Source organism: Gigantopelta aegis, chromosome 6 (assembly GCF_016097555.1).
Source record: "Gigantopelta aegis isolate Gae_Host chromosome 6, Gae_host_genome, whole genome shotgun sequence".
In the NCBI taxonomy this organism is placed as follows: domain Eukaryota; kingdom Metazoa; phylum Mollusca; class Gastropoda; order Neomphalida; family Peltospiridae; genus Gigantopelta; species Gigantopelta aegis.
The window spans coordinates 52,430,857-52,443,061 of record NC_054704.1 but is presented as its reverse complement, the minus strand read 5'-3'; the positions used below and the strand labels follow the sequence as shown (position 1 = coordinate 52,443,061).

General features: G+C 38.2%; 1 protein-coding gene across 1 annotated transcript; it reads right to left on the bottom strand.

Moving 5' to 3' along the window:
• Nucleotides 1–496: 496 nt before the first annotated feature.
• Nucleotides 497–7,147, bottom strand: LOC121374606 (hornerin-like). Its single transcript, XM_041501711.1, has 2 exons — nucleotides 7,142–7,147; nucleotides 497–2,725 (listed from the first exon to the last, which is right to left on the bottom strand). Exons 1-2 carry the CDS (start codon nucleotides 7,145–7,147, stop codon nucleotides 497–499), a joined length of 2,235 nt encoding a protein of 744 aa, XP_041357645.1.
• Nucleotides 7,148–12,205: the final 5,058 nt, after the last annotated feature.

Genomic DNA, 12,205 nt, shown 5'->3' with positions numbered 1-12,205 from the left:
TCATAGTTCATTGTCAGGAATCAAAGTACTTAACAGTTTTAAAATTGTTGTTGTTTTTAAAAATCGTTGAGTTGAGTTTTAAGATAGTTAAACACTAAATATAATAATTACAAACAGGAATCATATATCTTAAGATATCCACTGATAAAGAGGTCCCATACTGACTTGAACGTAATGAATAACGATTTGTCTACTTAACAATTTTAAAACTAGCATTGTTCTTCAGATGCATTTGTTTTCTCATTTTTAGTGCATAAACAGTTTTACCGTTTATCTTTTTAAAATATGAAATGTTTACAATTACTTTGAATAAAATATATTTAATTCAATTTATTTGTTTGTTATTAATCATGTTAAATTTAAAACATGTATTACTATTACTAAGGTGTGATGCACATTCTACAATATTACGCTGTAAGTAGCACTTTGAAAAGTCTTCCTTGATGATGAAAACAGTTTCTTGCGGAGAGCCTGAAGCCCGCCATCCTTTGATGTCTCAACCTCGATATCTCCCATACCCGTTGTATCCACTGTATCCACGCCCTCCAAATCCACGTCCTCCGAATCCTCGTCCACCGAATCCACGTCCACCAAATCCACGTCCAGTGTACCCGTTGTATCCATATGCATGTGGGTAGCGTGCTCCACCATACCCAGCACCATGTCCAATTCCACCATATCCAAAACCGCGTCCATGGCCAAGACCAGCATATCCAACGCCTCGTCCATAACCATATCCAAACCCATGGCCAAGTCCGGTGTGTCCAACTCCAAGCCCAGCACCGTGGCCAACACCAGCAAATCCAGCACCATGTCCTAATCCATGCCCAACTCCTGACCCATATCCATGCACAGCAGGGCCGTGAGCGTTAGCGTAGTGGGTCGCATGAGATCCGGCATCATTGTAAGCACGGGCATCTTTGCCGTAATGGTGGACAGCGTAATCGTTGAGTCCGTGGTTTGCGGCAGCGGCTTTGTACGCACCTTTGTGGTGCTTACCGCCAGCACTATCGTGGTTGTAGTGTTTGGCGGCAGCGTTGTTGTAGCCGTGGTAGTAGTTTTGCTTTCCAGACAATCCTCCTTGAGCCTGTTGGTGTTTGTTGTGTTTGTAAGCCTGCTGGGCGTGATTCTTAGCAGATTTATCGTTGCTGTGGGCCTGAGCATGATGCTTGTTTTGGTAAAAGTTCTGGTGGAATTTTTTGGCAGCTGCATTCTGGTGATGAGCACTGCTTCCATACTTATCATTGTACTTCTTTCTGTTATAGTTTAGGTTTTCGTAATTTTTACCTCCGACACTGCTCGAATGATGGAACTTCTTGTAGACTTTGTGGTTGCTGGCCTTGTCGTGATAAACGCGCTTCAGATTGTTGGACTTGTGCTTGTCCTGGTAAAGATCGTGGTTAGCAGCGGCTGCAGCATATTTAGAAGCAGCGTCGGCAGCCTTGTTTGCGTAACCTTTGGTGTTAGCAGCAGCTGCTGCAGCGTCGTGGTGATAAGACTTCTTGTGAGCAGCACCTGCGGCACCTTTGTAGTATTTATCGTCGTGACCGTTGTTGTATTTATCCTCGTGGTAGGCAGCGGTGAGTTTGTTATTGAGATGGTCTTTACTCTTAAGACCGTAACGTCCGGCTTTATGGGCATCGTGGTTGGCTCCAGTTGCGTACTGAGATGCACCTTTTCCATAAGCAGCAGCACCATGTTTTCCATACCCAACATGACCACGACGTCCGTATCCATATCCCTTTCCGTAAGGTAAATAGCCAGCTCCGGCACCACGACCACCGTGAAGGCGAGCGTAATCGTGGGCATCGTGGGCAGCAGCGTTGGCAGCCGATTTCCTGCTGAGGGCGGCATCACGAACAGCGAAGTCGTCATACTTGTTGGCGTGGGCAACATGGGCCTGGTCGTGGTACTTGCTGCTTCCGGTATCGTGTCCGTATTTGGAATCACGAGCATGGTGCCCTGCTCCTGACTTGACCTTGTGGGCAGAATTGGCGCCGTGTTTACCATCCTTGTAGTGATGTTTGGCAGCCGCGTGTCCGTACTTGCTTCCCTTGTTGGCATGGGCACGGTTGCTTTTGTACTTGTTGTGAGCGTGGTCGCCGTATTTTCGGTTGGCCGCATCGTGGTGGTCTCTGTAGTCGTCCAGACTGTGGTGATCATCATGCTCGTTGACGACGTAGTCGCCGTACTCGTCGGTGTGTTTGTTGTATTTCTTGTTGAAGCCATACTTGACGTTGTCGCTGAAGATGCCACCCTTTTTGTAATAATTGTTCTTGTTGAATTTGGAAGTCGCTTTAGACTTAGCAGCATTATCTTTGCGTTTGTATGCAGCCTGATCTGCGTTTTGGTATCGGGCGTAGTTGCTGTGTGCAGCGGCCTTTTTACCGTAGTTTGCGAGGCGGGCGGCATGGTGGCCGTAATGGTTTGCGGCGGCGTTGCCCTTGCCGTGAGATCCGTGTACTCCAGATGTATGTTTTGCCTCTCTGTCGGCATAGTGGCCGTCGTCGGTGTTGTATCCCTTTTCACGTGCATTGTGTTCTCCGTAAACGTGGTGTCCGTTGTCCTGGCCATATTTCTTCTGTCCGTGGTTATTGTGACCATAGGCAACTCCAGCCTTTCCGTAGCCGTGTCCGACATTCCCGTAGCCACCACCAACATGACCAACAAGGCCGCTGCTGGCGACGACGGCGACACAAAAGCATGCGACTGCGACAAAAAGACCCTGTAACGAAAACGAACAATCATTTGGTTCAGTTGAATATCATAGAGTAAAAAAAAAACTAATCAAGATTGTCAAGAAAACAAATACCTGAGGAAGGAACCAAACATCTAAGCAAGCAACAGAACAACAACAGGGCTACAAACCAAGTAAACAATCGATCCAGCAATCAGGCAAGATTTTAAGCAAGCAATCGATTAGACCACTGCGTAACTAATAAAGCTAGCAATCAACAAGCAGTAAAACACTAACAAAATTACTGTTTAGAAAAAGAAGAAGAAAAAAACCCCAGTAATAAAACAGAAACCAACAAAATGGATGGAATAAATTTGTTTTGTTTAACGAAACCACTAGACCATATTGATTAATTAATTATCTGCTATTGGATGTCAAATATTCAATAATTGCGACATGTAGTCTTAGAGAGGAAACCCGCTAAATTGTTTCATTAGTAGCAATAGTGGGGTCAAATATGACTACCCCGTTACCGTTTTTCGGGGATCAAAGTTTGAGGGAGAATTTAAAGTCATTAGGACCTTTAGACAAAAATTAGGACCCATATATCTCGCGAAAGTTCTGGCTATCTCCACCAGAGGGCCAAATCCATGATGGCTGCCGGCCTCCATTCTGGAGATAAAAAATCGTGACAAAACTTTTAAAATGTAAGTTAGAATCACAAATAAGGTGTCTATTCCCATTACACAGAGGGTGCCTATTCTTCTTGTGGGGTTATTTTTGCAATTTAAGGTCATCTACAAATTCAAATCCAAAATGGCCGTTGTCCACCATATTAATAATTAAAAAACAGCGGAACTTTTGAAATATTTCGGCTAAATCATAAAACATGTATCTATCTGCACATTTAGGTGAGTTCACGTTTGTATTTTCAGGTCATCTTGAACTTCAAATCCAAGATGGCCGTTGTTCACAATATTTAAAATACAAACATGTTGGAGTCCTTAAACTAATAGTGTTAGAATAGGTATCTATTTACACCAAATTGGGAATTCATAACCGTTTCTGTGTGATCTTTTTGTAAGTGTATTTCATTTTGACCTGGAAATCTAACATGGAGGGCGTGGCAGCTGTATTGAAACATTAAATTGCGCTATATATTTAAAAAAAAAATTGAAGTACGCTACAACTGCAAATTAAAAAAAAAGTTCATAATGTATGATTGGTCATAATTGAGACTATGTCTGTTTCACACTTGAACTTCATTCGTCATAACTAAAGTCGGACACATCATATTCTGATTTCACAAATAATATCACCAATAGATTGTGCATCCACTCTTCGGTATGAAAACACGATTCACTTATGATCTGACCCAAATATATCAAGATCTCTGACGTTTTCTAAATATCAATGTGGTTAACAACGGCCATCTTGGATTTCAATATCAAGATGCTTTCAAATTACAGATCTAACCCCATCAGAATATTAGGCATTATTTTTGTAACGGGAGTAAATACTTTATTCGTGATTAAAACTTACATATTAAGTCAAACATGGAGACATTTCTATTTCCAGTATGGCCCCGCAGCTATAATGGATTTGGCCTTCTGGTGGAATTAGCTAGTACTTTCGCAAGGTACATGGGGACTAAATGTTTTCTGAAGGTCCCAAAGACTTGCAATTCACCCTCAAATATGACCCCACTACAAAGTATATTTTTATACACCATTCCACAGACAGGAAAACACGTACCACAGCCTTTGTTATACCAGTCGTGGTGCACTGATTGAAATAAGAAATAGTCCAATGGGCCAACCGACGGGGATCGATCCCTAACCGATCGCGCATCAAGTGAGCGTTTTACCACTGGACTACGTCCCGCCACACGGTTGAATGGAAATGCATAGTATAATTAATTCACTGCTAATTTAGTTGCGTTTTTTCGTAGGCGCTGATCAACACGGCCAGCTTTTTTTTTTTGCGAAAAGCGCGCTGGTTTAATAACATATATTGCAATTCAGTTCAGTTTAGATACTGATGAAGGAACAAGAGTGGTGGTGGGTGGGGGTAAATGAGGTTTAGTGCTGTCTGTATTTGCCATTTCGTTTTACGGGTATTTGCGATTATTCTTCAGTAAACTTTCGGGATTCAATCAAAATACTCAGGACATATAATACACCAATACAAAGCCAAATAACAGTATCACTATCAAAGACAGTTACTTGCCTTGGCGCGTCACATTACTTTGAAGTTAATGTTCTTGAAAAAGCAATATATTTATGCAATATATTTATTTAATACCTACATGGTTCAACATAACCGAGTTAATAATAATCATACGAAACATGCGTGTAATAACAAGTGTAATGACGTCATTTTGGAAAGGGACGTCATAACATGACGTTGTTTTCCCCCAAGTCCTAACTGACTTTGCATGTCAAATATAACGTCACTTCGTCGTCTACTTCTAGTTGTGGTTGAAACATTTTGAGACGATCCTTGTTATTCATAAAAAAAATAACAATAATGATATGGATAGTAAATAAATTATTACACTCGCGTGTATGTGTCGCACTGATTCTACAAAACTTGTGTAAGGATACATATTACCCTCGCTTGGGCAATACAAAAATCCTGACACTCGTTTCGTAAAATCAGTACGACACGCAAGCTCGTATAATAATCTCTATATCTTAAATGTGTTAGTTTTGTAACATAAGTTCAGTATTTTTATACATAATATTTTGTTTTGTTGGCTGACTAAAACGTTTTAACTTGCATTAGTGTCACCTATATCAGTATGAATTCATGATAAATTATGTAAACAAAATAACTATACAATAATATTAGATTCACGTTCCAATACCACTGCAATGTGTTCTTTGTAAATATTTTATAATCAGTCAGTTCCAAAAATATGCTGTTGTTTAAAGATGTAACCAGCGCACATTGTTTAATTGATAATCGACTACGTGATACTTCTGACATACCACGACCTTTGATGCGGTAGTCGTGTGGCTCTGGTTGCGGCAGTATAATCACTTTGAAACAGGAATGGTTTTCGGATGGTTAAGATGTTTTCCCGCTTTTAATATATATATATATATATATATATATATATATATATATATATATATATATATATATATATATATATATATATATATATATATATACAGTAAAGTACGTTTAGAACGAACACGCTTATAACAAACTACCGGTTAGAACGAACTGATTGTAAAGTCCCGATTTTCTCCCCTATATATTAGTAATACATTTTAATGTATAGAACGAACTATGTATAGCGAATTAACTGTTAAAACGAACCAATTTTGTGGTCCCAAATAGTTAATTCCAGTGTAAATAAGTGTTTACATAACGAACCGTGAATACCGGAAGCATTACGTATCAAACCAATCAGTGTAAAACGCTGCAAAGCCGTGGGATCGACCGCACGACCGCACTAAAACAACAGCCTAAATAACTTTTGTTTGTCTGGACTTGGGAACAGGTATCAATTAAGGGATTAAGTCACTAATTATACCGGAACCAGAGGACGATACACAGGAGCCACCCGAACAGCCAACGCCCACAGCAGTTGAAACGCACAAGGCACTCGAGACAGTCAGACTGTTTTTTCAGAGCAAAGGAGATATTCGATTGCCAGTATTTGACAGCATTGCGGACATTGACTTGGCATTAGAAGTTATGCGTCCAACGCTAAGTAAACAAACCACGATTAGTGATTACGTGACGAAACGTGATTAGGTACATGTAATTCACTAAACTCTTTTGAAGTGATCTTTCAGTAATGTTTTGTTGTATTTATTGATTGTAATAAATGATATATTTTTTATAAATGTCTTATAATCACCAAGGCATTTTTTATTTTTTTTACTATTATATTGAGTTCAAAATTCAAAATGGCCGACTTTCGGAATAAAAATTACCAACTTCTGCAAATGTGTACAACGAACTACTGTTATAACGAACCAATGAAGCTGGTCCCTTGCAGTTCGTTATAAGCGTACTTTACTATATATATATATATATATATATATATAGGTATACGTATATTTATGTTTGAATGCTAGACCCCGTTACTTGGCCACTGTTCTTCATCAACTAACTTAGTATACAAGTATGTCAATAAATGTATTATTCGATATTTGTATATGCATTTATTTAAATATTTTGGGAATAATGTAGTGAAATAAATTTCAGTATACCTATAAAAATAAAAGTAGATATTGTGCTTGGATATTATTATTTAATGTAATGAACAAACAACCGACCCAAGCCGTGTCTATTTATATATTTGTTTAAAAACAATATATTGATGATCTTATTTTGAGCGGTACATTAAGGATAAATTTAATTATTTTTGTTTTTGTTTGTTCAATAATAGTAATAAGCTCTTTTTTTCTTTCTTGATCAATGAAAGTAGATGAACAAACTTACCTTCATTTTGAAAAACTGATAGATGCTCGAAGCTTGCTCTCCAGTCGACGTACTGGTCAGCAGACGATATTTAATAGACAGTGATTAACCTCCCCTTTTAAAGAAAGGTAACTCTCATAAACTTTACACCCTAGTAATGAGATGCCATTTTCGGGTACAATCTGGCCATGTAGCTAACCGTTATGTTTGGTAATAGGTGCATTGGAGACCATGGGGGTTTATGGGACCACCTGAATACAATTCCGTTCACATCAATACTAGTTTATGGCAACGGTGTAATCTTATTTAGGTTTTCGTATTTATCTTCAAACAAATATTCATTAATTTATTTTAATAATCGCAAATTTGCATTTTGTTCGTTGAGGATATACTGAAATGAATATCATTAGTTTTAATTTAGTACTCATTACACCCGGCTGATAGTTGATAAAATGGTAATTAAGCCGGTGGTCAAAACTAGACCAATGTCGGAACAGACTGACCTTGGAATATTAAATGAGACGGCGAGTGTTACTGACAAAAGTCCACCATGTGTATGTTTTGCGTTCCGTTGATTGTGCTTGTGTTGTAAATATGTGGGTATATATTTATGTCTTTATGCATGCATATACTATGTGTTACAGGTATGTATGTATTGATGCACGAACATCTATATATTGTATGTATGTCGAGGTTGACTGTTACATACATAGATATTAACGCACTGGCGCAGAAGATAATTAAATCCTTTCTGGCCCCAAAACTTGTTTTATGCCGTTGTTGGGACTCGAACCTGTGAAACCGAATCACCCGCAAATTGCAGACTAACCACGATGCGTTCTGAGCTATTGAGGCATGTATGTATGTATGTATGTATGTATGTATGTATGTATGTATGTATGTATGTATGTATGTATTGATGTATGAATATCTATATATTGTATGTATGTCGAGGTTGACTGTTACATACATAGATATTAACGCACTGGCGCAGGGGATAGTTAAATCCTTTCTGGCCTCACAAATTGTCCCATGCCGTTGCTGGGACTCGAACCTATGGCACCGAATCGCCCGCAAGTTTGCAGACATGCCACGATACCTTTTGAGCTATTGAGGCATCTATATCTATGTACGTACGTATGCATGAGTGTATATATATATGTGTGTGTTCGTATGTGTGTGTGTGTGTGTGTGTGTGCGGTGTGTGTGTGCGTGCGTGCGTGTCTGTGTTTGTGTGCGTGCGTATCTGCGTGTATGTGTGTATGTATTGATGTACGTTTTATTGTTCCAGCCATTGCATTATGACTGGTATATCAACGGCCGTGGTGTGTGCTATCCTGTCTGTGGGAGATAGTGCATATATTAAACATCCTTTGATACTTAATGGGGAATGTAGGTTTCCTCTGAAGACTACATGTCAGAATGACCAAATGGTTGACATGCAAAAGCCGATATTTAATAAATCAATGTGCTCTAGTGGTGTCGTTAAACTAAAACCACATGGATTACGTGACATTGACTATGCAGTGGGTCTGTGTCGCTTTGCAATTAATGCTCGCTACCAGGAGCCACTTTCGGGTTCGATGCTACGACCAAAGTACCTTATGCTAACAGTACAGAATGAGTTAACTTCCGTTCTGTGCGTCATTAAGAAGCCAGCAAAGGCCGTGGTGTGTGATGTCCTGCATGTGGAAAAGTGCATACAAAAGATCCATTGCTGCTAATGCAAAAATATAGCGTGTTTCTTCTATAAAACTATATGACAGAATTATTATAAATTTGACATCCAATTGCCGATGATTAATAAATCAATGTGCTGTAGTGGTGTCGTTAACAAAACTCCGTTCAGTTTGTTTTCTCGTGCACGGTTCACGTGATTAACATCCGATTTGTTGTCGTCTGCTTGTCGGTCATTTGTGATGTCTTTTTCACAGTTCAAAAGCATTTTCGTCAGCAATAAAGTTCAGACAAGTAAGTATCTAAAAACAAAACTTTACAAACCGCTAAAGCCATTACTTTTAGTAAGTTGTTTTAGTTTATTCCTTAAAATTACCGATATCGGGTTCACTTAGACTCGTAAAAAATGACTTAAAATGAAAGAAGATGAATTAACATTCGGTTCGTGTCACATGACCTCACACATGCCAGATCAACAAGCCCAAATAATTTAATTTTTTGATTTTTAAGCCCCCTATAATTAAAATTTGTTTTAACGGTGTTCGTCAAATGTGCATAGTTAAGAAACATATATTTTATCGTGTAGTAGCTTTACAAATTAAAAATGACGAACCGCGCATGCGCGCAAATGTTAGTTTTCAAAATGCATGTGCCTGAACGCAGTTAGAAACCACCACACTTTCCTGTTTACTGTATGATGTTATACTTTTGTTTAATACAATGGATTCGTTTTACGTCCATTTTGTTAAGTTGTTTTTTTCGTTAACTCATTGGAATATATTTTAGTTCATGTACCGTAGCTGAAAAATATAGAATATTCTTTCCGTAAGTGTCGTATTTGTATTTTTGTCGCTAGCCGAACGCAGTTTGTGACGTCGATAGTATATGTTTTTAATGTATGTTGGGTTTTACTATTACATACATAGCTATTGAAGCACTGGCACAGAGGATAATTAAATCATTTCTGGCCTCACTTTTGTCTCGTGCCGTTGCTGGGACTCGGACCCGTGGCTCTGAATCGCCTGCACGTTATGAGCTAGCCACGGTACGTTCTCGGCAATCGAGACATTTTAAAGGGACATTCCTGAGTTTGCTGCAATTTTTAATATGTTATCGACTAACATAGACTTTTTAACGAGTGTAATTACATATCAAATATATTTTTCTGCACAAAATATTAGTGGCGGTATATTAAACGTGTTTCTGATCGTTCTAATATTTGTACTAGGTTAAATTCCACTTCATTTCCTAAAACATTTTTTTTCGTACGTACGAAATTATTTAAAGACAAAATCCAATTTGGGCTTCTTACAAATATTAAGACGACCAGAAACGCTTTGAATATACAGACACTGATATTCTAAACAAGAAAATGTATTTAATATGTAAGTTTAATCGTATTAAATATTTTTTCTTGTTTAGAATATCAGTGTCTGTATATTCAATGCGTTTCTGGTCGTCTTAATATTTGTAAGAAGCCCACAATGGATTTTATCTTCAAATAATTTCGTACGTACGATAAAATATATTTTAGGAAATAAAATCAAATTTAACTTAGTACAAATATTAGAACAACCAGAAACACGTTTAATATACAGCCACTAATATTTTATGCAGAAATATATATTTCATATGTAATTACAATCGTTAAAAAGTCTCCGTTAGTCAATAACATCTTAACAATTAACTCAGGAATGTCCCTTTAAGAAGGAATGCTATATAACTTACAAACTACGAGGTCGACCAGCTTAGGGCATGAAACAATGGTCAAACCTGACACTGGTTAGTGTGTATAGATGTATGAATATCTATACTATAATTGATAAATTATTAGCGATCTTAAAATGTAGCTAAATCTAAAAAAAAGTGACAAAATAGCGACATAAAACTTCGTCATATTATATCCTAAAAAAAACAAGAAAAAAAGAATTATTGTTAAGATAATATTTTTGATAAATGTTAACGTATGTACCCATCGTTGTGTGTTAATCACCGAAAACAACAACACAGCACACCATATCGGATTTAACTACTGTGTACAAAGCTATTTAAACGCATGGGATTAGGGAATAAAAATCCTCTTTGGCCTTAAAGATTGTTTCATTTTGTTGCTGTGACTTGAACCTTTGGCACAAAATCGCCCGCAACCATAACCACTCATCAACTGGGACATTCGTATGTATGCATGTAAGCATGTATGCATACAAGCATGTATGCATGTATGTATGTATGTATGTCTTTATGTGTGCGTCTGCGTGTGCGTGCATGCGCATGTGTGGGCGCGTGTGTCGGTATCTGCATGTGCATGTGAGTGCCTGATAAAGACAGACAGAGAGAGAGAGAGAGAGAGAGAGAGAGAGAGAGAGAGAGAGAGAGAGAGAGAGAGAGAGAGAGAGAGAGAGAGAGAGAGAGAGAGAGAGAGAGAGAGAGAGAGAGAGAGCTACTTCATGAAGTAGGTTAATCCATTTAAACATTTGTCAACCGTTTTTATAACTTTGTGTAAAGGGGAATGTGTAACTTTGTTGACTGGTGGGATATTAAAGAAACGGTCCTGGGGTCGCTTCCATTGTTATATTAGGTTTAGACTTTCAACTGTCACAACGGAGCTATCCAACTCGTCAGTTGCGCTGTAATTTACTCCACTCCCAAATTACGATGGGTACCCAAAGATTAACAATTAATAAACACACTAGTGTTACTCTGAACTATCTTTAACAGGTGCAGGTCAATCTCTTTAAAATACACAATCTGTCTTTTACTGCCGTGCTTATATGCAATTAAGGTTCAAGCACGCTGCCCTGGGCACACACCTCAGCTATCTGTGCTGTCTGTCCAGAACAGTGGGTTAGTTTTTAGTTGGTTAGTGGTTAGTGAGAGAGAAGAGGCTGTAGTGCCCTTGCACCTACTCATTGAGCCCTCAAGAACTATCTCTGGGTTGGGGCCGGTACCGGGCTGCGAACCCTGTACATTGTACCTACCAGCCTGTAGTCCGATGGCTTAACCATCTTAGAAATATTAAGACGACCAGAAACACATTGAATATACAGACACTGATATTCTAAACAAGAAAATATATTTAATATGTAAGTTTAATCGTAGAAATATTTTGTTAGTCGGAAACATCTTACAATGCAGCAAACTCAGGAATGTCCCTTTAATGACACCACTAGGCCACATTGATTTATAAAAGGGACATTGCTGAGTTTGATCCATTGTAAGATGTTTCCGACTAACAAAATATTTCGACGATTAAACTTACATATTAAATATATTTTCTTGTTTATAATATCAGTGTCTGTATATTCAATGTATTTCTGGTTGACTTAATATTTGTAAGAAGCCCAGACTGGATTTTGTCTTCAAATAATTTCGTACGTACGAAAAAATATATTTCAGGGAATAAAATGA